General features: G+C 37.8%; 2 protein-coding genes, 1 long non-coding RNA gene and 1 pseudogene across 10 annotated transcripts; 1 reads left to right on the plus strand and 3 right to left on the minus strand.

The window, feature by feature from the left end:
* The first annotated feature begins 7,024 nt into the window (after positions 1 to 7,024).
* Positions 7,025 to 10,889, plus strand: LOC103928963 (protein SLOW GREEN 1, chloroplastic). Of its 3 annotated transcripts, XR_007257502.1 has the most exons (5): positions 7,028 to 7,790; positions 8,466 to 8,612; positions 8,867 to 8,947; positions 9,974 to 10,419; positions 10,672 to 10,889. XR_007257502.1 is itself a non-coding variant. In XM_018642944.2 (4 exons), the coding sequence occupies exons 1-4, from the start codon at positions 7,122 to 7,124 to the stop codon at positions 10,160 to 10,162; spliced, it is 1,086 nt and encodes a 361-aa protein (XP_018498460.1). In that variant the 5' UTR covers positions 7,028 to 7,121; the 3' UTR covers positions 10,163 to 10,606. The 3 variants fall into 3 exon arrangements, 2 of the variants coding, with proteins under 2 accessions (XP_048437867.1, XP_018498460.1); XM_018642944.2 differs by lacking the exon at positions 10,672 to 10,889 and having other exon boundaries at positions 9,974 to 10,606; XM_048581910.1 differs by lacking the exons at positions 8,466 to 8,612; positions 10,672 to 10,889 and having other exon boundaries at positions 7,025 to 7,790; positions 9,974 to 10,606.
* On the minus strand, positions 10,730 to 12,573 carry LOC103928964 (annotated as a pseudogene).
* Positions 12,574 to 12,807: 234 nt separating this feature from the next.
* Positions 12,808 to 14,373, minus strand: LOC103928967 (glucan endo-1,3-beta-glucosidase 8-like). Its single transcript, XM_009338098.3, has 2 exons — positions 14,039 to 14,373; positions 12,808 to 13,912 (listed from the first exon to the last, which is right to left on the minus strand). Exons 1-2 carry the CDS (start codon positions 14,371 to 14,373, stop codon positions 12,808 to 12,810), a joined length of 1,440 nt encoding a protein of 479 aa, XP_009336373.1.
* Positions 14,374 to 17,635: 3,262 nt separating this feature from the next.
* Positions 17,636 to 25,805, minus strand: LOC103928966. Of its 6 annotated transcripts, none has more exons than XR_007257541.1 (8): positions 25,203 to 25,805; positions 24,835 to 24,863; positions 24,643 to 24,709; positions 24,207 to 24,323; positions 23,965 to 24,068; positions 23,145 to 23,228; positions 22,869 to 22,986; positions 17,637 to 18,307 (listed from the first exon to the last, which is right to left on the minus strand). It is a non-coding gene; the product is annotated as an uncharacterized LOC103928966 (long non-coding RNA). The 6 variants fall into 6 exon arrangements; XR_007257540.1 differs by having other exon boundaries at positions 17,639 to 18,307; positions 24,207 to 24,259; XR_001951475.2 differs by having other exon boundaries at positions 17,638 to 18,307; positions 24,835 to 25,805.
* Positions 25,806 to 27,767: the final 1,962 nt, after the last annotated feature.

Consider the following 27,767-nt stretch of genomic DNA (forward strand, 5'->3'; position numbering starts at 1 on the left):
TGATACTTTATGGACATTTCACATGTTAAACTAATCTAGTTTAATATTAAGGGCAAACATTATTGTTTGAGCCGTCTCATATAAATGTTATATGCTTAAACGATAAGTCCAAGGAATATGTGATTGGAAGAATGCGATCTAAAGAAGTTAGATTCATGAGACCATTCTTTCGTTGACACATCCTAAACGTTCCTGATCATAGGATTGTCAATTGGGCATTGACAGTCCGTTAAGATCAGTACGTGCTATGTCTTCTCTCAGGGAGAGTGACTAGTCTCGAGTCATTGGTGTGTGTGACATCAAGACAAGTACGTAGGTGCTCAATAGAGAATGAGTTCACTGAACACGATCAACAAAGAGTTCTCATATTCATGTCACATGAGAACTCATGGTTGGGATAATGCAAATTAGTCTTTTGACCTGAGGCATCACAGTTGTCTTGTGGTTAGGTCCTTAATCTTTGATTATGTCAAAGTCACTCCATCAGGAGGGTGTCCATGGCATCGTTGGGGTTAAGCCACTTAGCCATGGAGGCAAGTGAATGCGCAACAAGGGATCTCTAACCTTCAAACTATTTGAGGGAGAATACTCTATGATATGATTAAGAATCTTTGGCCAAAGTATGAATGAGATTTAGGAATGTGTTCCAAATCACATTCAAGGTAATCATATAAGCACAAGACTCACATTGGATAGTAGACATGAATAAACTATCAAACCAAACAATGTGGTCAAGAGTATTGTATTAGAGAAAGACCGTATTGCATTTGTAATCCTAAAACTGAATAGGTTCTCCACCTCTTCTGATTAGCTTGGGTAACCATGACATGCTGCTAGGCGTCAACCATGGTTTGTGGAAGCCCTAAAAGTGTATTATCACTAACGGGAGAATTGAAAGTAAGTTTCAATTCACAATCGATTAGAAAGAGTTTTAATCGCCCACTGCCTCGCTAAAAGGAACCTAATGGATCGTTCACCGAGTAAGGTAGAGTTTGAAGAAACAATGGAGATGAGTAAGAATAATTAAATGGTTTAATTATTTATCTAAGGCTAGGATTAATTAATATGTTAATTAATCAAACGAATAAGTTCGTTAAAGACCTCGGGTTAGTTTTGGGCCGCAAGGCCCAATGGGATTTGAATGTCAAGCCCATTAACTCAAGTTGTATGACAACTTGAATAAACAAAGGGCTTGAAAGCCCAATAAACCCTATAGGCTTGCCATGTTAGAAGAATAGGGCTTTTGGTCCATTAGGTCACTTATTTGAAGGGACTATATAAAAGACTTTATAGCCTAAAATTTAAAAATGGTAATTTTTGGGGAAAGGATGAGAACACAAGCTCTCCTTTCTCTCTAAAATTTAGGCCACCTTGGAGGGATCATCTAGCAATCAAACTCCTCCAAGGTCACTCATTTCTTCTTCATTATGCCTTGGTGATGAATCATTAGAGGTTCTCAATTTTGGGAACTTTGGAGAAACCTTTTCATCCATCCAAATCCATGGATCTAAGATGCAAGGAATGAAGGCCCTCTCTTTGGGTGATTAGCCTTTGCTTATGCAAAGAGGAATCTACAAAGGTATTGATTTCTCAACTCACTTTGTTTTGAGTTGAGTCTTGGTTCACCTATCTACTAGGCTTTGAATTTCATGGGTAAATGTTTTGTTTTAAGTGCATACAAGCATGATTCCGCCTTTAATTGTTAATTGCATGCTATTGATGTTGCTTAAATGAACATGTTTTTCACAAATCTTCCTTCAATGTTGGCCAACACCTAGAAGGTGACGAAGCCATAGGGTGTACTAATGTGCAAGATATGAATAAATTTAAACCTAAAAGTGCCTAAATACAAGAGTGTGCGGTGAGCAGGTTTGAACCCATTTCACACGTGATAACAGAGCATAAGTACAGTACAGTACAGTACAGTAAAATAGGGTGAGAATTATACTATCGATGATAATCACCTACACCAAGATTTGCCAATAATCCTCGTCGGTTCGAAAACTCTGCTACTAACACCTAGAGGGGCGACAAACAAGGGTGAATGAGCCTAAAAATAAAGTTTTAATAAAAACCTTTTGAAAGCATTATAACCCCTTACCGTAAAACCCATATAGTTTACAGAATATAATACTACTACGTAGGTATAAAAACCAATGCACAGGAGCAGCAAAAACTGAAGCATGCCATGTCATAATATCTTGGCAATAATAAATGTAAGCCAGGTGTGAAACCAATATAAAATAGTATGCCAATCGTAGTCACCTAACGTAACATGTACGACTGAGCCTGTAGCTCATCAATCTAGGCTAGCACATGAGTCGGAGTCACCTAATATGACCTATACAATAGGCTGGGTATGAATATGCACACTCAAGTGCTATGATCACGTGAAAGCTGTGCGATAAATCACAGGTCACCTATTAGTCGGAACCACCTATTATGATCTGTACGACAAGTTGACACCAGACTTGGATCCAAGGTAAGCGTGCAGTGCGGGAGGTGAACAATCACGTGAAGGTTGGCCCTAGCCCCAGGTGAGAGCACTAATACAGGGGTGTAACCATGATGAGCTCTAAATAAATGTGTGCATACCAATGCAATACAACCCATTCAATCACATAAGGCTAAATAGCCAAAATGGTCATTGAGATTTGCATAACCCCAGAGATTGAAAATCAATAGAAATGGTCTCTAAGATTGTCCATCATCCATGATTTTGGTCCTTCCGTTGAAAACTCTTTGGGCAATTTTCAAAACTTCGTCACTCAATCGATTCTTAACCAAATTCGACCCATAATATATCAAAATGAAGATAGGAAAGTGTAGAACAAGATTATACCTATTTGGAAGCCACAATGGTTGCCAGATATGGTCGGAAAATATCCTGAAAGGTGACTGGTCCACAGGAAAACTGGAAAACTAGCCGGAAACTGGGTAAATTTAAACGTTCATAACTTCTTCAATACTCAACGAAATCGAGTGATTCAAAAACAAAAATCATACTTCTCGATGAGACGAAGAGAATGGTGCCTTTTTCGATGACTAAATCGCCATGATTTGACAGAAAAATGGCTCGAAAATGGTTAGCCACTTTCGAGCAGTTTTTCAGCCAAACCACTTCGATTTAGCCATCGAAAAAGGTACCATTATATTCATCTTGTCGAGAAGTATGATTTTTGTTTTTGAATCACTTGATTTTGTTGAGTATTGAAGAAGTTATGAACATTTAAAGTTTACCCAGTTTCCAGTAAGTTTTCCAGTTTTCCCGCGAACTAATCACATTTTAGGCTATTTTTCGGCCATCTCTGGCAACCATTAGGCTTCCAAATGTATAATCTTGTTCTACACTTGCCTATCTTCATTTTGATATATTATGGGTCAAATTTGGTTAAGAAATGATTGAGTTATGAAGTTTTGAAATTTGCGCAAAGAGTTTTAACAGAAGGACCAAAATCATGGATGGTGGACAATCTCAGGGACCATTTCTATTGATTATGCAAATCTCAGGGGCCATTTTGGCTATTTAGTCATCACATAATACTCACCTAAAGCTTACCTGAGTCTCCGCATCATCACACAATACAATTCACAAGTGTAACAATGCAATATTTAAAATGTAACTTATTCATGACATGGCAAGCAAAGCATAGCTCCATATAAAAATAAAAACATTTCTTGAAATTGTAAAGTTTATATATATATATATATACACACACACACACACACACTATAAAAAGGAAAAAGACCCACTCACCTGAGGTCCGCGCTACAACTTCCTAGCATGAATATCGAGGCATCATGAACGATCTACGCCTAAAACAATTAGCAAATCACGTCTCAGAATTCTTATCAATAGAACACGTAACTTACATATCCTATTCGGGAAGATTCTTATGTCGGATTCCCAATCCGTAAGTTTCTAATATCCTCAAATATTATGTACTATAACGTATCAAAGTTTGGTGACGATCCAACAGTCGGATTGTCGATTGTTATAATAATCAAGCGGCAGACCTTAATGGAACTAGGTTCAAACGATGGAAATTCATCAATCGGACTTCAGGTATGGAATTCGAGAATCAAACTTAGCCTAGGAAGGTCAGGAGATGCCTCGGCCCACGCGTCGCCGTACACGGTGGTCAACCGTCCCGACTTGCCGAAAAAATCAATTATTTCTAAAAATTCTCAAATTTCACAGAAATAAAGATCTCAATGAGTAGAGTAAGTTTTATACCTGTGGTCAAGTCCAATTTGGCAGGGAAATTCTTCAATTTTTCTCGAACCCACCGAAACCCTAAAATTTGGGTGAGCTGATTCGCCAAATTTGCAACTCCACTATCCCCAAACTTGTTTGGGCTTTGTTCCTGACCTCTAAAGGAGTGCTTTGATGGTGAAGATCAAGTTTATTTCATTCAGAATTGGCAGATTGCCACGAAGAGTCCCACGGCGCCATCGTCGTCGTACACCATGAAAATGCCTCATTTACTTCGAATTTTTTGGCGATCAACTAAGGAGGAGGGGCGTGATGACGTTGGCAAGTGATAGGAGGTCCTAATTTGCTAGAAAAAATAATGGGAATGCATCGGAATTCACTCGGGGTAATCAGGTTTTGAAATGGGTCACGGGTCAAGGGGATGAAGACCAGGTTCCTCTCCTTCTCTCTTCCCTCCTTCCTTCCTTTCTTCTCATCTCCCATTGGTTTTCTCCTTTTCTCCCTTTCCTAATTAATCTGGTTCCCCCTCATTTCTCTCCTTTATCTTCCATCTCAACCACCCACTTTTCTTTCCTTTAATCTAGGCCACACACGTGGCTTTCCAGATTTTACTCAAAAAATCTAAAGCATTCCAGAAAATAATAAATTTACAATTTTACCCTCAACGTCATTCGTTAATAATTCCTTCGTTATAACTCCAAATTATGTTTTGTTTGCGCCCACACATTCGTAGCAACAAGTACTACGAGGATATGCCAAGAAAATGGATCTTACGTGACTCAACAAGGTGGTCAACAAAAGTCAATGCATTTACCTCAAAGGGCATTTTTGAAATTTCACATTTTAAAATTATAAAAACCGTAGTTTTTTGGGGACGGGTTGTTACAATTAAGGTTTTGGTTTTAAATTTATTAGGTTTAAAACTTATGGGTATTTGTGTCTATTTAAGTGATATTTTGAATATATTTGAAAGTTTTTATAAAAACTGACATTTTTTAAATCAAGAGCTAATATTTGACTATATTTGATAAATACTCAACAAATAGCTGACATCTCACGTTAGTTTTTGCAAAATTTGCAGGTTTCGCTTGGTTAGATACCTGCAAAATTAATTAAGGCGCAAACTAAACACAGAAACGCATTTGCCATTTAGAGCAAGTTCGCCCCTCTCTATTGCTCAAGTAATTGGGTGATTAAATTCTCCAAAACTTACAAAATCCTCTCCACCCGAAGGCCAATTAGTCCATCTACAGTGAAAATGAAGCAGGCTCGACTGCTCAATCAGGCCACAATCGCCCAACCAAGTGCCTAAGAGAGTGTTGATGTCACCCACATTATAATTTTTTATCACCAAGTGCATGCGCTTCACAAGTGGTCTGAAAAATTACAGGTAGCAGGTCCCGGGCTACAACAGTCAGGGTTGCTACTATATGAGCTATTGGATTTCCCAAATCCGACGGAACAGTCTGTTTTAATCCAAATTTTTTTTTTTTCAAAAAATAAAATCTCAAGAAGACTTGTGCCCACGTAGCACAATCTAAACTCTTGGATTATCAAAAAAAAAAGATCATCCAACAATCTATATTAATTTTGTTATTAAAAAAATGTTTAAAAATTATAAATAAATACAAAAAATAATAATTAAAATAAAGGGAATATGAATCGTGCGTGACCGTGACTGGATTGTAAGTTCGGATAATAACAAGTAGCGTTACAAGATTGGATAAAAGTTCTATTTCAAATTAAGCATAATATTAATTTTTTAATGCCAATTGCTTGGACAATTCAATTACTGATAAAGATGCACTTGAGAAATTACTATTTAATAAAGCAATAACTACCTTTGCATGATTGATGGGGGCAATTATTGCCTTAATGGGTTGGAAGTGGTCTTATACTCACAACAAAGTTTTAAAATAAAAAATGTAAACAATCCATCATTTTCGCTTGAGATAAAGTAAACTCATTGGTTTATATAAAACTTAAAAAAAAATGCTAAGGATACTGTTTTAAAATGGGGTTGTTCATAGATTCTCTGCCATCTTATAGTTTTGACACAATATTTTATAATATTGACACAGATATTAATGTTAAACTGTGAGGTGGCAGAGACTCCATTGAGAGTCTCACTTTGAGAGAGTCTCTTTAGCATTTCTCAAGTTAAAAAGACTAATTTTTAGCTACGCCATCTGAAAATCTCAATTTTCTCCTTGTAACTCAAAAGTTGCTATTTTACTTTTTGAAACTCAAAGTTCGCTCTACTTTTAACACACCCCGACCGAAAACAGGGCGTGACGCCCAACACGCCCTGTTTTCGGTCGGTGACCCATTAGGAAGTTCTCTTGTGAGTTCCTAGAAACAAAACCATGAAGGTGTGGTAGGGGTCCAAAGCAGACAATATTATACTACGGTGGAGTCGAGCCCAGGATGTGACAATTTTGTCCATGAAACTTGATTTTGATCTTATTTTGCCTATTGAAACTTGAAAGTCATCTCTATAAAACTCAAAATTCGCTCCATATAGACTTAGATCTATTAATTTCTTATATGGATTTGATTTGGGTCTGATAGGCTAATCAATTTCTTTCTCATTTTTTCATCTGTTCAATTTCTTTTAAACTTAATATTCTCTTATTGTTGCATATTAACGCATAAATAAGATTTATGATCAATTTTGTTATACATTTGACATAGTCTTATTGTGTGTTGGGTCCTACGTATGTTTCAGAAGATGAGTTTTAAGGAGAATAACTCAAAGTTGAACGAATTTTGAATTTCAGAAAGTGATGACCTAAAAATAAAATCCGCAATGCAAATGCAACACTAGAAATATTGTTCCCTGCTTTTATTTGGCCAGCTGCTGCTATGATTTTAAGCTCCTGAATCTTACCGGTTGCAGGTTGAGATGGTTTGGGGGAGTTGTGCTGCGAGTGCGAGTGCTTGCTCTCTTCCTCTTCTTGAAGTTGAAATTCTGAGCCACAATCGCAAGCCCTCATTCCTCCACTCCAATTCTCACCCTCTTGCACTCAGACAGCGACGCTCCTCAACTCTCACCAATTATTCCACACCCTCCTCATCCTCCTCCTCCTGCTCTAAACTTCAACCTTCACTTTGTTTCCAACCCCACAAAACCAAAGATTCATCAACAACTTTGCCGCAAAAAGCACTTGTGGGTTTTGTTGTTCTTGGGTCAGTTTTCTTTGCTGGGTTTGGCTGTTTCAAATGGGCAGCTGTGTCGCGAGCTGCTCAAACTACTCCAAATCTGGAGGACAAGACAGAGACTACCCACCAAGGGAAAATTGAGGAGGAGGAGGAGCAAATGTACCACAAAATTCTGGTGGATGACCCAAAAAATGTTGGTGCTTTGAAGGTTGTTTTGTATGGGAAACTGAGGAGAGGGAAGGCAGAGGAGGCTGTCAGCTATGTGGAGAGGTTAATTGAGCTCGAGCCGCACGAGCTCGAATGGAGGCTAATGCTGCCTCTTTGTTATGAGATCATGGGCCAACTCACTTGTGCTAAAACATTGTATCAGCAAATCTTGGAGGACAGGCCTCTTTTGCTCAGAGCTTTGCATGTATGCCATTGCTAATCGATACTGCCTTCTGGGGCTTTTTATACATTTATTATTATTTATGTTAAAATAGTTGATTGATCTTATAATTATATATATTTTGATTACTTAATGAGGTTGGATGGATCATAGTAATAGGCACGTATACCCTTAAACTTAAAATTGAGGGATTGGCGTATTGTTGAATTGGCTCAGTGGATGAATCAAACTTTGTGTTGGCTGCTGTGTCCTTGGTTTTCATAAGAATTGCACGTAAATTACGTTCAATTTCTACTTCGTTTCGTATTTCTGTTTGTCTAATTTAGAATTTAAAGGGATTTTAGAGTAAGAATTAACTTTTATTTCTAGTTCCATCTGTCTTTTTCTTGTTAACTGCATTGCTTCATGTTGTCTCATCACCGTTTCGGGCTTGGTGTTAGAAGTTGAAGCATTCTACTTTACGAGTTGATCCTCGTTGTTGGGTTTCCGTTGAAATCTTATTTCAACAGATATATCTAGTTCACTGAGTATTTGCGTTTTCAGTTACCTAACTGGGTGGATTCAACTTCGACCACATTAAAATTGTGGCATAATCAATGACGGTGTAGTCAGTATATTGATAGTTCACTATTGTTCTACAGTAGCTTATGTTTCTTTGCTTGAGAAACTGAAAAACTTACTGATCTTCTCTTTGTTCAGGGTCTGGCATTGGTTATGCACAAAAACCATGAAGGTCCAGCTGTTTTTTCAATGCTTAATAAGGCTTTAGAAATTGCACGGCGTGAAAAAAGAGTTGTTGAGGAGAGGAATATAAGAATTCTGATTGCACAGATGCATGTTATAATGGTAATTGATAAATCTGTTCAAACCTTCATTTTCTAAACTTGTTAACCGGAGAGGGTGTGGTTATTGGGATGTCCTATGAAATTATCACTCTATGAAAGTTCTTGAATTGTATTTGAGAGCATAAATTCATTGTTCAAATTGAATTCTTGTAGGTAAAACCAATTGCTATCTGTTGCCACTAATGTTAGCGGAAATCAGAAGTAATATGGTCTGTTTACAAACTTGTGACCTTTGTATGCATTTATGCATTTTAGGGAGAACTGGAAGAAGGCTTGAACAAATTCCAAGATCTGGTCAATGCAGATCCACGAGATTTTCGGCCTTATCTTTGTCGGGTGAGTTCGTCACATCATTCACTTGCTTCTGCTTGTTTTTCTTTGGTTTTCCTTAAACTTATAGTTGACTGGTATCCTAACAATTTAACAACTTTAGCTTTTAAAAACATTGGGACAAAAAAATTTACAATGTATCATACCAAGAGATCCTAAGTTCACCTGGAACTGCAACCTCCCAATTTATTTTGAATTTATGAGTAAAGCGGTCTAAGGGTATGGGACTGGGAGTCACATGTGAGGAAATGTTAGATTATAAGACAATAGTTGACCTACATTCTAACAACTTAAATCTTTCAGGAATACTGGTAAACCAACAAAATTAATAGTATCTAATATGAGATATTATTTCTCCTAGTGACTGATAGCTATCGTCCTTGAGCGACATATAATTTCATGTTGGTTCGTTTTAGCTTAACAGCCTGCTACCTATGTGCAATGGAGCACCACAAATTTGTCTCTGCATTACGGTTGTTAAGACAATAGGTTAGGTTGCATGATCAATGAGTGCTCGAAGAAGGCACTCCACCCTATACGTATTGCTTTGTCAAGCATTTCCAAAGTTGTACTAGCTTAGATACAAACTGTATTTTCAGAATCAAGAAAGAAAAATCACTTTAACAACACTACCCCTCCCATGTCTCATTTAGGTCTATCTTTTGCAGAGATTAGTCCATTAAAACACAGAAGTTGTGCTGAGAGAAGAGTCATGCGCTTTTTATTTTTTTTTATTTTTTTTATTTTTTTTTATTACTAGTTTGAGGAATTATTCTGTTGGACTTGTTGAAGAGGGGAAGTTTTGCTTTCTGTTATATGGTTCTTTCCCAAGTATACTGTAATCCTACTTGAATGCATGGACACTGGAATGCATGAACACTGGAATAAGCTTGAAAGTCAGTGTGCAATGCATGTTGCACATTGAGTGTATGGGATAAAATCATAGAACTAATGGTCGTTAAAAAGAAAGAGAAACAAATAGTGGTGCTTTCAGAAGTGCAATGATTACTAACTAGTTGGCATGTGTCTCAGGGAATTATCTACAGTCTACTAGATCAGAAAAAGGAAGCTGCAGAACAGTTTGAAACATATCGGGCTTTAGTGCCTGAAGAATTTCCACAAAGGGGATTTCTTAATGATGTTGTGTTGGCAGCAGCCAACAACAAATGCGGGGAACAGTTTAAGAAGGATTTTCATAAGGAGTTCTCATACCGGAAGTGACGATTGCACTTTTATATCTGGGATCTGTTGCAATTATACATTTAACTGCAGAGTATCGTTCATATACCAGGGCTGGGTTCGGTTGCATTTAACTGGATTTGAGATTGGTGTTCTTGCGTAGTTTGGGATTCAGCTAGAGAATGTTGTTGTCTGAGAGACTCCATCAACTTTCCCTTCTACTGGAATTAATCAATAACCTCATTGCTTGGGCTGCCACTATCCTCCTCCTAATCCCACGACTTGCACTTGTAATGCAGGTACTATAATGTTTCCCGTTGATTGGCGATTCAGTAGCTTTTGGAAACTTGACAAGCTTTAACTGTTACTATTGTCAGAAAATTTGGTTTCTTCCTATGCATCTTGTAGTTACACTTGAAATTAACTGATGTTTTTAACGCGTGATACTTGATGTACAATTTGGTTGAATCTCTCTTTTAAACTTTACTTTTAGATGTAACGTTCTTTCTTTCCAATTTCTTAGTAACATTCTAACGATAAATTTAATTCAGTGATTTGAAATTGCGAGCGTACATGTCAATGTTGAGGGATTCCAACAGACGGAAATGGTTAAAATAATGTGAAGAAGGCAATAACGAAAAGCAGTGATGCATATGCGTAACTTAAGGCGTGCCTCTGCCCGGCAGCACTTAGTAGATCAATCTGTACCCGGAATAGACAATCTCCTTTGGAGGGATCGCGTGTTACCTTTGTTCCCATGCCGCTGAAATCGCATTTCCGGTAATCTTGGTCTCCTTTTTGGTAGAACTCATTGAAAGCATAAGAGATTCTATCATGCATTTCCAAGTCACACGACCTCTTCCCTCCCAAGCTTGTGCAATCTGCCTGCGAGCACGCGTAATTGAATTCTGCTAGTGCACGGCTCAAGTTCCTAACATCGCTATTCAACACACACCACTTCTTCTCCAGGTATTTCACTCCCTCTACGCCTTTTAGCATCTGATGTCCGGACGCTTGGCCAGAGAGGTCCATGGGAAATTTAGGCTTGCCATCGTAGCGAAATATTCCCCAATGGCGTTCAAAGTCCCCCGGAGCAATACTTTTCTCATCCTCGTCAAAGAGCCCGAACAGGTACACTTCCAAGTACCCTTTCCTAAGAGGGGTTCCCACTTCACTTGCGAGTTTCTTTAGGAGGCCATCATAGAACTTCTTCGCCAATCTGCTATTCCCGAAGTCGTGGCCGTCAGTAGGCCATCCTACTTCTCCAATTACGATATCCAAGTTCGGGACGCCCGCCTTCTTAAGCGCCCAAAGAAGTGTATCGTAATTTGCATCGAACACGTTGCTGTACCGGGCACCGTTGTCTCTAACCGGCTTGCCACCACCATCAAAGAAGGCGAATTCTTTCGGGAAGCCGGAGCTTTGGGAGAGACTAAGGAAGGGATAAATGTTGACAACAAATGGCGACTTATGCGTACGAAGGTACTCCAGTATCTCCATCATGCTTTTCTTTATGTCCTTTCTGAAACGCCCGTCTGATGGTTTGTTGGAAGGAGATTCGTAAACATCGGCATTGAAGGGAACAACGCATTTGATTTTTCCTCCAACGCCCGCTTCGTCGAGGGCCTTTTGAACGTTTTTCACCGACGGGTAGACATCCTTAACAAAAGTACCGTTGTAACTTGTTAAGAATGGCTCGTTCCCGACAGCCACATAGCTGTGGAAGACAATTAAACAACAACAGATGGATCAAGTCACTCAGTTTCGCTAATTTTTGAATCGGATGACACACATTTTGGACATGAACACACACACATGCATACCTTATGGTGACGCCTCCGTCATGAAGATACGCGGTGACATTCTGTTTGACCCATTTTCGGGCAGTTGCGTAATCGTGAGCAATTTTGTTCAATTTTTCATTGGGAATTCCGACCATGACATCAATTCCAGTGCCGGACAAGGCTTTCATGGTCGTAGGATCTGCATCGAAAAGCTTCACCTTCTTGATCCCGTTGTCCTTAAGCATCTTAACAACGTCGTTCGGAGGCAAAGGGTGCGACGACATTTGCCCCCAATTCACACCTAAACCTTGTACAAGGTCCAGGTCCACCCAGATTCCCAGCATTACGGAATACAACCACCATACAAGAAACATTTAGCTCTTAGCTAGCTAGCTACTGATCGTGATGGCTACAGTTCTTTTGAACTGTGACTACTCCTTAATTTTATGATTGGAGTTTAAGACGAACAATTTAGCCAATGGAGTGGAGTTAAACAAAGATATATATGCATGTGTTCAACGGATCTGAAGGCCTCTTATTTATAAGAAAAGATGTCAAAGGAAGCGTGAAGAAAGTTTGTTACTAGACTAATTTTTTTCTAATTTTAGCTGGCTCTTTTCTACTAAACTTTGTATGTACGGACGCAATTTTAGTGTCTACTTTTCTCATATCATTTTTTTCCGTTGTCTAAATTGTTCTGCATCCTACGTACATATATCGAGTGTTCAAGGCTGTAGAGAAACGAGCCTTGAAACTAGCTACTAGCTAGGTAGGGCATTTCACAGTTTAGGACACCGTAATTATCTAATACAAGCATCATATATGGATAATTAAACTTGATTAGTCACAGTGCCATATACAATTAATTTTTTATTTTATGTAATTAGTTAATAGTGAAGTAGCTCATATCATCATCCACAACAGTCCTGCAAAGATGCTTAGTGCATAAGCCGCACCAACTGCACCGTGCCTCGACGCTCCGGCGCTGACAATCTGAACTGGGAAGAGGCAATCTCCTACCGAGGGATTGCTTTTCGTGATAGTTGCCATCCCATTAAAATCACAGGCTCGAACATCTTGGTCTCTGGTTTGGAAGTAGATGTTGAAAGCATAAGAGGCGTTTCCCTGTTGATCCAAATTGCATGACCTTCCAGTCCCCAAGCTTGTGCAATCAGACTCAGCGCAAGCGTAATTCAGTTCCGCTTGCGTTTGGCTCAAGTTCTTAACGTGGCTGTTCAACACACACCACTGCTTGTCCAAGTATTCCACTCCTTGTACGGCTTTCAGCATTTGATTTCCGGATCCTTTTCCGCTGAGATCCATTGGGAACTTTGGCTGTCCATCATATCGGAAAATACCCCAGTGACGTTCAAAGTCTCCGGGAGCCACACTTTTCTGGTCTTCGTCGAAAAGGCCAAACAAGTAGACTTCGATTTTTCCCCTCCTAAGAGGGGTGCCCTCCTCCTTGCCAAGTTTCTTGAGGAGGCCATCATAAAACTTCTTAGCATTTTTTATATTGGCGTTCTTGTCACCATCGGTTGGCCATCCCACTTCCCCAATTAGGATTTCCATGTTACCAAAACCTTCCTTCTTCAGTGCATTAATCAGCGTATCGCAGTTTGCATCAAACACATTTTTGTACTCGATGTTGTTGTCTCTAACTGGCTTGCTACTGCCCTCAAAGAAAGCAAATTCTTGTGGGAAATTGGCGTTCTGGTAGAGACTGAGGAAGGGGTAGATGTTTACAACAAACGGGGCCTTACTGTCACGAAGGTGACAGAGTATCTCGACCATATTGTTCTTAATATCCTTTCGAAAACACCCGTCTGATGGTTTGTTTGACGATGATTCGTAAACATCAGCATTGAAGGGCACTGTGGCTTTGACTTTGTCCCCAGCGCCTGATTCATCTAGGGCCTTTTGAATGTTTTTCAATGCCGGGTAAGTAGTCTTAACGTAGGTGCCGTTGTAACTCGTCAAGTATGGCTCATTACCAACACCCACATTGCTGTACATTAAAAGTTAAAACACAACAAAAATATGTTAATTAAACCTCTGATCATACTAATTTCAGGATTAAAAAAACGCATGCTAATTATATATGCAGATTAAGGAGAAGAAATTTAATCCAAACCTGATACTAACGCCGCCGTCGTGAAGCCATTTGGTAACATTTTCCTTCACCCATTCTTGTGCCTCTGAGAAACTATCAGCAAGCTTTTCCAACTTGTCGTTCGGGATTCCGACCATGACCTGAATACCTGACCCGGCCAATGCATTCAAGGTCGAAGGCTCTGCATCGAAAAGCTTCACTTTCTTGATCCCATTGTCTTTGAGCATCTGAACAACTTTTTTAGGCGGCAAAAGGTGCGATGACATTGTACCCCAGTTGACACCTAAACCTTGTGCAAGGTTGGTTGTGGCCAAAATCACGCACAAGACCCATACGAGAAACACGGCTCGAGCCATGGTTTGAGCCGGCTGAACTATGGTGGACTACTGAGAAGATAGCCAGACAATTACTGATTGCTAATGATATCTTGGCTACAGGGCCTAGGTTTATGGAATGGGGGATGGTGAGGTTTCTTGGGGCTGAAGGAAGAGTTTTAAATACACGGATGGCCGCAATAGAGTAAGGTAAGTACGTACATCACATGGGTTTGCAAGGGCTGCAACTAATATTTCCAGTTTTAGGCTGTTGGTATACAAGAGCCATACAAGGTGTCAAGTTTTCTCAAACTATTTTCTTTTTCTAATTTTGGGTTTCTACAATTCACAGTTCTGCATGAAATGAGCGACACCTTAAAACTAGGCTCATTTAGGTTTTTTGTTGGAGAGTTTTGCAAACATAGGAAAAATTTTGTTTTATTACAACTTGTATATTCCACTATTAGTGTATCATCATATATTACAACTATTTTATTTTATTTTTTTAATAATTGGGCAACCAGTACAAAAATGTAAGTAGAGGACGGTAATGTTTACCCGAAAAATATTGTTGAGCCTTGGTTTGGTCTAATAAGGTGTTTTACAAGGAAATAGAACTTGGGCCTTTAATTTACTCTAATAAACAGTGCATGCCCAAATTGTTTTTACTTGTCAAAAATACCGAGGCACTTTTATTTACTTTTGGAGGGAAGATGATCATGGATTTAAACAAAACCATCATCTTGATTATGCTAATCACTACAAGAAAACATGATTTAGGTGACGACAAACATTCATCACATAAACATAAAAATTCGTCACACTTGACTATATGTGACGAAACTCTAGCGTCATTGGCACTTGCATCACCTATAGTCCACTAGACGAATTTTACTTTCGCCACATATTTTTAGTATACATGACGCCACTTTCGTCACTTAGTAACAGTATGTGTGACAAATTATATGTCACAAAATACAAATTTTCGTGACCTATTTTTTCGTCTCATATCAGATTTATAAGTGATGATTTTGTCGTCACCCAATATGATCACAGATGATATAGTTTACATTAAGTGATGCTAAAAGCGTCATATATTCCTTTGATATGTGGTGCAACTTACGCCACATACGTTTAAATCAAATACCTACTTAGAAATAATATTGAGGAATTAAGTGTTTTTTCCTGTTTTGTAATCTAGAATTGCAGTTCATAACAATTATCAGGTAATGCTTTACATTTTCATTAATCAACAATTAAAGCACATAAGTCAAATACATTCACCAAATTTACATCCCAAAAATTAAAGTCATGGTGACATATCTCAAAAGAGAAGTCTAAAACAGCTTGAGATGCTTAGAGCATCTTCAGTGGAGTCCCTAACTAGGGACAATCACCGTATAAAATAAGTATAAAACAAATATATGAACAAAATGAATCTCCAATGAATAGGAAGGTAAGTCCCTGAAGTATAGAGACTTACCAAATACTTGGTGTATGTACCCACATATAGAAACTGTATATGGATTGAAATGATGGACCCAACTGAATAATTTAAGTTGAAAGGCTGGCCCACCAAACTGAATGCTGCTGTGCAGAATGAATTTCAATAGTTGATGACGCGTGGGAGCAATTGGAGTCGCCAACAACCCTTGAGCTACCCCCACAACCTTGATTGTTGTTGTCCTCTAGTGGAAGCCTCTTGCTTTTGTTTTGTTTTGTTTTGTTTTTAATTATTTTCAACATTCAATCCCTATTACTAGTGTTTTTTCAATATATGATGTGACATCCCACATCGCCCAGGGGAGTGATCCTTATATGCATATTCCCATCCTTACCTAGCACGAGGCCTTTTGGGAGCTCACTGGCTTCAGGTTCCATGGGAACTCCGAAGTTAAGCGAGTAGCGCGCGAGAGCACTCCCAGGATGGGTAACCCATCGGGAAGTTCTCGTGTGAGTTTCCAAAAACAAAACCGTGAGGGCGTGGTCTGGGCCCAAAGCGGACAATATCGTGCTACGGTGGTGGAGTGGGCCCGGGAAGTGGTCCACCCCGGGCCGAGATGTGACAAATTGGTATCAGAGCCTAACCCTGGTCGCGTGTGCGCCGACGAGGACGTCGGGCCCCTAAGGGGGGTGGATTGTGACATCCCACATCGCCCAGGGGAGTGATCCTTATATGCATATTCCCATCCTTACCTAGTACGAGGCCTTTTGGGAGCTCACTGGCTTCAGGTTCCATGGGAACTCCGAAGTTAAGCGAGTAGCGCGCGAGAGCACTCCCAGGATGGGTGACCCATCGGGAAGTTCTCGTGTGAGTTTCCAAAAACAAAACCTTGAGGGCGTGGTCTGGGCCCAAAGCGGACAATATCGTGCTACGGTGGTGGAGTGGGCCCGGGAAGTGGTCCACCCCGGGCCGAGATGTGACATATGAACTATAATAATTACGAGGTTAACACATTACAGTGTATGAATTCTAATTTTTTTTTTTTTTTATTATGTGTCCAACTATGTACCTAATTAATTTGCAAGGATATAATCTGATAATGAAGCAATTCTAACTAGTTTTCATGAAGAAAAACATTTGGTGTCAGAATTAGAATTTTTTTAGTTAACATATTCACAAAGATATTTTATGACATTATAACGTTAAATTAATGCAAAAAAGGTTAACATAAACAAAAAATTTGCACCTTATCAAATTATCACATAAAATTGTAAAAACCTCAAATTTAGAGATTCTACCATAAGGACTCTGCCATTGGAGGCAATATTCTTTTGTGGACACAATGATTCCCTTTAAGTCCTTATATGAGTACTCAAAAGTGGTGGTAGAAGTTCCTAAATAAAGACTTAAATGGAATCATTGTGTCCCTAAAGAAATATTGCCTCTAATGGTAGAGTCCTTATGGTAGAATCCCTAAATTTGAAGTTTTTATGGTTTTATGTGATAATTTGATTAGGTGCAACATTTTTTGTTTATGTTAACCTTTTTTTAATTAATTAAAAGTTTTAAAAACATTAAAGTCTTCAATCAAGATTGTGGACCTCATTTTCCACTAAAGTTGTACATTTTTTTGTTTATGTTAACCATTTTTTAAATAATTATAATAAAATTAAAAGCATTAAAAACTTCAATTAAGATTGTGGACCTTGTTTTCCACTCAAGGTCGTTCGGTATATAGTCCTTATATGTGAGGACATACAATGTGTATCCGGTGAGTCACTATACTTTAGGGACTCACTTTCCAATCCATTGGAGATTTATTTTGTGCCTATATTTGTTTTATACCATTTTATACGACAATTGTCCCTATTTAGGGACTCCAATGAAGATGCTCTAACAAAAGACAGCTTGAGGTACCAACAAAAGACAAGTCTAAGCCATAATAATGAAGGGCACTAACACCTATATACAAACAACTTGGGTATTAACAAAAGAGAAGTCCAAGGCACATTTAGGTAATAACAAAAGAAGTGTACCATGTGCATACTTGAAACTAACCGTAAAAGACATAATATCAACGTCAGTACTCTTCCAAATCATGTTCTTCTAGCTTAGGATAAATATTTTCACCCTCTGAAATATCACCATCAGATTCTGTATAGTTGTTGGTCCTCCCTTGACTTAGCAGCCAAACACGCCTTGAGTTTTGTGAACATATTTTCATCATCATTATGTAAACCCAATAGAGCTCTCAGTTATTCATTCTTATGTTGCAATTTGAGGAAACCATTTGATAGAAGCTTGATCTGGGATCTCATATCAGTTAACTCGGAACTTAAGGTTATAGAAGAATGCAACTAGAGGTATCCGTACGAGGAAAAACACCTACACCATTAACAGATTTTCCCTTCTTTCCAAGCTTTTCAGCCATGATTCCAAACTCATCATCCAATGACACATGTATAGAGTCTGGTGGAGTACTCCTTGGATCAACTTCTCTCTCACTTCATCCTTCTTTTTCTTCATGTTTTCCTTTCATAATAAAATAGAAACAATTTAGGTTTTTTCATTCCAAACATATCAACTATAATATGCTTAAGAAAACACAACTTGAGTACTTGTATGTTATCCTTAACTGATGTAGAAGCAAATCTCATCCATAACCTGTATATAAACATGATTTGTAGTTTCTATTTGAATATGGATTAAATTGGACTAGGCACATATAATTTTTTTACTCAACAAGTAACAAGAAACAACATAAAGATATATTGGTGGGACAAACAAAATCAAGAGAAGCCAAAATTAATTCAGAACCAAATATACATGACCAATGCAATGAGACGAGCAGTAGTTAATCGAGACATAATACATTCATGGGCATTTGTACACATCACAAGCCAATGGGGAGAAAGATTCTCATAAGACCAACTCCTGCCTCTATCCCTGATTCCCTCATGACCAAAACTCCATATAATGTGAACCCAATGTAATGTTGAATGCCCAATGGGAAAATCTACGAGCTTTTTCTTGTGTCCCATTAATGAATTTACTCGAAAAGAATTTTGATATGGCTGAGTTCCGTCACCATAGTTATAAAACATCATTTCCCTTCTTCCTCTCGACTCATTAAATCTACTAACTGATTAAAATCATGAAATTTTAAACAAAGAACGTAATTTGATTCAATCACCTAAATAAACATCAAGATCCATAAAACATACCAAACACATTCCAACTAACATCCCATATCTAAAACAAGGATTTCCTAGTATAAACCGAACCATGCTATTACCGAGAGCCTTGGCTATGCACATCCAATGCTCCATTACTTTGTTGCATACCATACACTGGAGCCTATTAATATTTTCGTTAAACAAAACAAATGTTATTTCAAGAGCTAAACAATTTGTGTGTATTTATAGCAATGTACAAACCCTAGATGAAAAATGTACAACCTTCATAAGCACACAGAGCTCTGGAAACACAAAACTAGTTCTCTCTTTTCTAGATTAAAATGTACACCTAGATAAAGCGCAAGGTACAAGTAGTTCAAGGGCTAAGGTCACCGACAATACTCACAAAGATTACTAGAAGTGCACATAGAGGACTCCCCTCCGACTCCAGATTGTAAACCTGAATTTAGAAATACACTACCAAGACTGCCCGTACGATGCTACGGTGCTACATCTTGCTCCTATACAACCTTATCTACAATAAGGAACAATGGGCAGTGTTGAATTTAATTCCATCATCAATGCCTTGAACTTGTAGGATCTAAATTAAAAAATATATATATTAACATCGAATTTCTATCATGGAGAAAAATATTAACATTGGGAAAAGGCAAAGAAAGGAATTCTGAAAAGAAAACTGAGAGTATTGGATCAGATTGAATGGAAATCACAAACAACAACCACATCAAAAATGAAGAATAACAATTGAAAAGGAAAATAATAATCGAACCATAACTGAAAAAGCCATATGGTTTTGAATATTACGATTATGAAGCTACTCTTATATGATGAGTGAGTCGAATTTACAACGCAGTTAAGAGTGTTCCATCTCGCTATCAATTTGCTAAACCAAGATCATCTATACCAAATGACAACATTTTAATCCTTCACCTAAAAAAAAAAAAAGAGTAAATTAAATGCGGGGATCTATACCTTAAGACAACGGAAAAAGTAGATTAAAGCTGGAAGGTATCAAACTTTACAACTTTCTCCAAAAGTATATGTCACTACAAAAGTACCAATTTTTCACATTAATCAGAAACTATGCAATATTATTTCGTATTTTCCAATGAATTTGAAACCTTGAAATTGTCATAATTAGACGTTCTTTACTCGAAATTTATTCAAGAAGCACTTGTCAAATGTTTGACAAAATTTGGGAATTCAAAAAAATCCACACAATGCAGTGATCACAATCGTCGAGACCAAAATTGAAAAATGTAGATAAATTCACTAATAAGGCGTATCATAAAAACCCATTGAGATTGAGATTACACTTGTGACAGCCCGTTCCGAAAATTTTAAAACGTACGCGTGAAAAGACGATTTTACCCCTAGCGTGATTTTTCGTTGTGTGGTTGTTCTTTTTGGCTTGGTGTGGCTGGTTTTACACCACACACTCTTCCCCACACTTACCCTCACCTTTCCCCTACCCTGTACGCCCCTATCCCGAGCCCTCTCTTTCCCATTTTCCCCTCCATTGTACGGACACACACACAAACACACCAAATCTTCACAGATCGAAGGAACAAAGTACCTATCTATGCTCGTGAGGCTCGTAGGAGTCCAACCATACCCATTTCAGGTAAAGTTACCTTCGTTTTCACGTCGAACTCATGATGCCCGATTTTTGGCACTGTTCATGCACATGTAATTTCTTATGTTTTTGGGAATTTCAAGCTTGTAGGAAGCTTGGTGAGGTCCCTAGGAGGCTCGGGGTGGTTTGTTTGAAGGTTTTGGACGTCGGGATCGTGAGTTTCAAGGTTGGTCGGAGTTGGGGGTGTTTTCCCGGCGAGATTTCATGGATTTTAGCACTTGAAAGTGGTATGAACTTGTTCCACTCGTTGTAAGCTTCAATTTGGTACCAATTTTGTGAAATTTGAATGAAAAACGAAGAAGATAGGACGATTTGAAAATTTCACGATTTTCCGGCGCCGGCGACGGCGCTGGAGCCTCGCCGGAGAAGACGACGGAATATTCCGTCAAAACTGACGAAATATTCCTAACGCCGTTGACTGAAACCGTTAAAGATAACGGAATATTCTTGACGGCGTTAACTGACGCCGTCAGCGTGCCAGGCACGTGCCTACGCGTGGCCGGCGCGTGGGGCGGTGAAATTTTTTTCTAAAAATATGGGGATGTTCCTGAGGTTGAGTAGATCACGTTCGTGTATTCATACACCCCATTTGAGTATTGTATGAGAAGTTATTTCTTAAAGTTGGTTATGTGCTTTAAAATTAACGTTTTTATAGTTGTTTCGCATATAGGTGAGACCTATCCCGAGGACAAGCGTGATCACTCGAGGCAAGGGGGTTACGACCCTTCTACTTATCAGTGAGTGGGCTTTTGGTTTTCCGTATATACCTATATACTTATACTTTTCCCAGAAATTGGTTTGAAACATTTATTCGTTATTATGCCATGCTTTATATTGCCATTTGCTTATACATTATTAGTGCATATGTCTATATATATATATATATGTATGTGGGTACTGTGGACGCACAGGTAAGTGCCAGGTGAGTATAACTTATGTTATGTTTAGTAGTGTTTCAAGATGCTTAGAGAGTTCATAACCTGCACCCCCGGTGTTAGTGCTTCCGCCCAGAGTTGGGCACAGTCCTTCACGTGATGTTCACCTCCCGCACCACACGCTCACCTTGGATCCAAGTTAGGTGCACAGGCTTGTCGTACAGACCACTTTAGGTGGTTCCAACTCGTAGGTGACCCGCGATTATTCGCCCAGCCTTCACGTGATCGTAGCACTTGAGCATACTTACATTACACTCAAGCCTGTCGTACAGACCACTTTAGGTGGTTCCGACTCGTGTGCAGGTCTAGCTAGTGATTTGGAGATTTTAGCTCTAGATTCAGCCGTATGGGTCATGTTAGGTGACTCCGGCTGACAGATTATATGACATTGATATGACTTTACCTAAGCACTTGCATTTTACTTAGAGGTTTTGGCATAGCATAATCCTGAGCATGACTTATATATATATATATATTCTATTTTCTGGGAAGTATACAGGTTTTACGGCGAGGGGTTAGAACTTATTTATTAAATTGGTTTTTGAAAAGTTATGTTTTTGCCCACTCACGCTTTTGTTTTGCGCCCCTCCAGGTTCTAGTTCGATGTCACATTTGGTGGCTTCCCTGAGGATTTTCCCGGCATATCTGACAGACCACCACCAGTGTAGGACCACCTTCGGGTGTGCTTTTGTTATGTCGTTTTCTCCTGGACTGCATTAGGCTTTCATGCTCTGAGCTTAGTGTCGCACTTACGCTTGCACTTGTTCGTTATTACCATGTGTAAAGCTAGTTTTTATATTTATTCGTACTATTTATATTACTATTTTATTAGCTTCCGCACTGTGCACATGGTTACGTCACTTTCACGTGACGGCCAGCATGCCCTGATCTCGATCGGGGTGTGTCAACACTAAATTCAAAACATTCTTCTTAAAATAGAATGCACAATCAAAACAACAACATAGATTATTTTAAACTTGCAGAGACTCCAAAGGAATACCGAACTCATTCGGCTACATAATTAAAAAAAATTGAATAATGGTAAAAAAAAAAAAAAAGGATCCATCAGGACAAAAATTCAAACATGAAATTCTTAAGTTACCCAATTAGACCAAGCAAGAAAAATCAGTCGTTAATCAAGAATTCACCAAATAAAACAATGCAAGAATTGACCACATAAACGATGAAAAATTGATTGCAACAATTGGAACAAAGTAACAAACAGAGGGTAGGATTTGTGGCCCCTCTGCAATAGATCTAGCATTTATGCAAAGGAAATTCGATTACGAATTTTAAAAAACAAAGTGAGAGATAAAGAGACGAACCTTCTTGCGGAGGCCAGAGGTTCCAGGATTGAGAAACAAATAAAGAGATCTGTACTTGAGTTCTCCATTGTGCTTAAGCTAGTGGAGAACTTCAGCTACATTGTTAATTCCTGGGTACCTACAAAGTTAGCATCTTAATTAAAATTTAATTAGTATTTTTTGCATTAATAAAAGCAAAGTCCTTGCATATAAATCAAACCCATCAAATTAAATCCAATCCAGACTTGAAAATCCAAACTTTATATCAAATTGAGATTTTTTTTTTTTTTAACTCACCAGTCGGCAGTTTTTGGGTGCCTGGAACCTCAAAAGTGGAAGTTAAATGCATCCCTTTGTACTTCTTTTTGTCTCCTCATCTTCCTATTTGTAAAGTCCAAAAAGCTGAAATCATAATTACTTCAAATAATTTGCCAGATTTTACAATTCGAAAGGACACGTTTTCAAACTAACATACCAAGATATCATTAGTGGACACAAATGATTAAAATTAGTAATAAAAAAAAACCGAAATCAAAGCAAGAAAAATAAAAATTGAAGATTGATAGAACTTACAAACGGTAGCTTGTTTGGAGACTTAAATTGAGGAAAAGTAAACAGAGAGTGAGCAATAATGGAGTAAAATAAAATTAAAACCTTTATTTCTACTATGAGATGGTATGAAGTTATGTCTACCAATCTTATGATAAATGGGTGAAATCGTAGTGATGAAATTCTAATGTTTAGGTTTCAATTTGTTGGTAGAAACAGGTGAAGCAATGGAGAATGTTTATTCTTGTTATTGGCTACAGCAAAGATGAGAAGTGTTAAAATCTCAATCCTCTAGCGAATAAGAGTTAGTATATCAATGACTTGGTGAATGGAATGTAATACTTGTAACTCCTAGCTTTTAGCACTAAATCTTCAACAAAATAAGAGTTAATAGATCAATGACTTGTTCATTGGAATGAAATACTTTTATAGACGCTTAAAACCAAAATGCTATCAAACTAATTCCAAGTTCAAGAAGGCAGTGGAAAAGGTAATTATCAAAATGAGAAGAGTTAAAATAAATTAGGCATTGTTCTCAACAATGGTAGGAAAAAGAAGCAGTGCTAACCTGAAGACAAAAAGTTTATCCTCAGTGTGTTGTGCCTCTTCGTGTTTTTCTTTTTCCAATAAACATGCAACCAAACCTATGCTATGAACTATCTATCCAACTCACTACACAAAAACCCAATTAAAAACCAAGAAGCATAATTCAAGCATTGTAAAATCATAGACATTGGTCATATGTAGAGTAAAGCACAATTTGTTCCACCAACTTCTCCAACACAAAAATAAAGAGATTTGAGCTTTTACCTCATGGAAATGGAAAGGGGAACAATCTATAGTAGAATGAATTATGCTCCCACCTATTTCAAAAGGCCACAAAGTTTGAACATCACACTGCAGTTTGGCATTCACTTCAAAGGAAATCTGATCAAAAGACAATTATGCACTTGATAATCACAAATGAGGTCATAAGGTAAAAAAAATTCACCGCTCAAATTTCAGTGAGTAAAACTAAGCAATGATGCAGGAAATCATTTAGAAGCTTGAGATAAACAAAAAATTAAATTAATTGACTAACAAAATGGGAGTCATTCCCCCAATTTTAACCAACATCCAAATATCCAAATTTGCACAAAAAATTCATTTCCACATCCGAATTTACAGTTCTAGAAATCAGAATATATTACGAAAAATAACAATGAACTTGTGAAGTGGAGCATGATGCACAACCCGGAGAACTCACCAAGAAACCCTAGCTCTTCTGCACAAGAAATTCCTTCAAATCAAACCGAAAAACTAAACATGGGTACCTAAATTCAATAAAAATTTAAATACAATCAATTTACTATTAACCATTTATTTTCACCGTTGAAAAAAAAAACTACAAATCAGCCCAAACGATCCCAAACTCTAAAAGCCGTTCAAACCAACTTACCATAAAATCAAAGCCACTTCACAAATCCTCTTCAAATCCACACCGAAAATGATGAAAAAGAAGTGGAATGCATGGAAGAAACAAAAGATCAGCGAAAACAAACTAAGAAAATCAAGTATCTGTGAGAAAGAAATGAAAACCCCAAGAAAATTCGAGAGAACAATAGACGCGATGCAAACTGCCAAAATGAGGGCTGAGAGAAGCAAACGGAAAGGCGAAAGAAAATGGAGAGATCGAATCGAAAAGGAAGATCGACGCGTGGAAGACACAGGACGATATAAAACCCCAGACTACAAAATGAACACCCAAAATAAGAAAGAAAGCAAAATTTCTACATGAAACCAATTTACAACAAAACAAACTTGTACCTATAATTCCAAACAACATAACCTGCTCCATTAACAATTTGCAAGAAAAACACCACAATGCAGAGAGTCGAGAGAAAACCAAAGTTGAAAATGAAAGAAAGAAAGCATAAAACAAATAGAAAATGGAAAATGACAGATAGAGAAGTGAAAGCCAAAGAAAAAACAACAAATGGAAAAGAAAACGTGCAGCGATCATCAACACGTGGATGGCATTCCGTTGGCATGAAGTGTACATAAGGATGGAAGTGAAAGGCAAAGAAAAAACCAAAACAATTGAAAAGCAAAACTTGAAGTGATGATCAACACGTGGAGGGTTTCGTCCAATGCACTCAAAGCTGCCCATCAATTTCCTTGGTATGCTAAAAGAGAAAATATTAGAAAACAAAAACCAAACACCCAAACCATCTTTCCATATTTTTTTAATCATTTTTTTTTTCTCTCTAACCAATATCTATATCATTTTTTTATCCTTTTCAGTGCCACAGACATTTTTTTAATCTTAATTTTTTGTCAACAACCCATTACTTTATCTCTTTCACTGTACAAAGCAGGCAATACGAATCGATTCCAAACCCTTCCAGCAACTTCGGTGTGAAGAACGACGAAGAGGCAACCACGATGGTCAACACGTGCACACCACAGACCAAATCACCCTCATGATCAACACACGACACCAACATGCAGTCACAATCCAGAAGATCGAAAAAAATTACTCAGCAACCGAGGGGCAAAACAGTAAGCACACTGTTAATGAACAGTTAACTTCCACTGAGTTTTAGTATATAGATAATAATAAGATAATATATATATATATATATATATTTTTTTTTTTTTGTTTCTCCCACTACGCATCATGACCTCTCATTTTTAGATTGGACTATCTTTTCTACCCTGCCCAATATATATATATATATATATATATATATTTCACATTTATTATCTCTTTTTCGAGAAATGGGTCTTGGTTACTACAATGGCAATGGCATCCCTCTCTTTTGCTCTGTCTTGCTCTCAAATGGAAAGGGATGATCAACACGTGGGTCTTTGCATTTATTATCTCTTCGGTGGATAGCTTTTTTCTTTTGGCTTTTCTTTAAAAGCTTCGGATGTAGCATAGGTGACTACATGTTGATGAAAGAAGCAAGGCCGCCAAGCACAAAACAAACGGAAAAGTCGAGAAGGTGCAAGCTGGTTAGACGATGACCGATGCGTGGCCAAGATGGGTAAAAATGTCATCTCGTTGTACCAAATGGGCAAGACAATGGGCAATAAAGAAGATATCAAGGGGCATTTTAGCCATTACACTGCTCGTGAACAGTGCTTTTCTATTGGGTTTTAGTATATAGATAATATCAACATCATCCTAAAATTTAATTAAACATCAAAAATGAAAAAAAAATCTTCCAACCCAATAAGACAAGTGAGATTTCTACAACTGGGTTTCTCCGTATCTTGAAAACCCAATACAAAAAATAAGAAAAGTTTCAAAATTTTCACTATTAAGACAAATTTTCAAGAGAGAAATAAAGAAAAAAATCAGTAATTTCAAGAGAGAGAGATTTGAGTACCTTTGGAGAAGAAATTAGGAGAAAGGGTAGCTGAGAAACTAATTCATCGTCAATAAAAGAGAGTAAAGTATGAGAGCAAGTGGTAGAGATATGAGAAAGATGAAAGAGCAATGGTAGTTGCGGCCACCAATAGTAAGTCAGCTAAGAGATTAAGTAGGGTGGGAGTAGATGAGTTCTAATGGTTTGGGGCTTTTGGATTTTAATTATTTTTAAGTTTTTTTTTTTAATTTTTTCTCTGCCTTTAGTACAAAAATGTGATGCATTGTCTTTCCTCACATTCCCACATGGCCTTATCTTAGATTATGTGAAGAATGTAATATTTTCGTCACCCAATAGAAATTATTGGGTGGTAAAATTTGCCACTTTAAAAATTTGTGAGGAATCTAAGATTTTTATGTGACGAACAACATTCCAAAAACAATTTGTATCTCGTGCTAGTTTGTATGTGATACCTTTTTTCTTTTTTTTTCCCTAAATTCCTCACTTATTATACTAAAATATGATGAATTTATGGGCGTCAAAAAAAAAATGTTGTCACGTAACCCATGTTTTCTTGTAGTGAATCCTCATTCACGGCCCATATATTTTGGATTACTTTTCTATTGGTGCATTACTTTCTAGAAAGTAATCCTAGGTAGGCTTTAAATGAAAACATAGGGAACACTGATGGAAGATGTGAAGGGTTTATAAATACAAGTGAATGACTTAGACTAAAGGACACTAAAATCATTCAACAAAAATACTACAAGCTTTCAAACCAAAAGCTCTCTGCCTTTTACTTATTTCATTCCCTTTGCCTTACCAAAAGACCACTTGAGGTTTTTCAACAATTTGAAAAACAAAACACCACACTACTCTACCATTGCCACCACACCTATTGGATGAGAAAGACCTAGCAGTTCATCGTCTTCCTGCTTCACCAATTGAAGATTCATTCGTATGAATACTAGTAGAGGGCTAACACTTGGGAGTCTTAACAATGAATTCATCTTCATAT

This window comes from the organism of the source record quoted next, unplaced genomic scaffold (genome assembly GCF_019419815.1).
Source record: "Pyrus x bretschneideri cultivar Hongxiangsu unplaced genomic scaffold, Pyrus_bretschneideri_v1 Contig18, whole genome shotgun sequence".
NCBI classification, from domain to species: Eukaryota; Viridiplantae; Streptophyta; class Magnoliopsida; order Rosales; family Rosaceae; genus Pyrus; species Pyrus x bretschneideri.

What these genes read in the sequence shown, in the direction of transcription:
- LOC103928963 (XM_018642944.2), top strand. Translation starts at nt 7,122, where the DNA reads ATGGTTTGGGGGAGTTGTGCTGCGAGTGCGAGTGCTTGCTCTCTTCCT. An exon ending in TTTTGCTCAGAGCTTTGCAT is followed by an intron (nt 7,791 to 8,465) that starts GTATGCCATTGC and finishes CTCTTTGTTCAG; the next exon opens with GGTCTGGCATTGGTTATGCA. An exon ending in TTCGGCCTTATCTTTGTCGG is followed by an intron (nt 8,948 to 9,973) that starts GTGAGTTCGTCA and finishes CATGTGTCTCAG; the next exon opens with GGAATTATCTACAGTCTACT.
- LOC103928967 (XM_009338098.3), bottom strand. Translation starts at nt 14,373, where the DNA reads ATGGCTCGAGCCGTGTTTCTCGTATGGGTCTTGTGCGTGATTTTGGCC. An exon ending in GACGGCGGCGTTAGTATCAG is followed by an intron (nt 13,913 to 14,038) that starts GTTTGGATTAAA and finishes TTTAATGTACAG; the next exon opens with CAATGTGGGTGTTGGTAATG.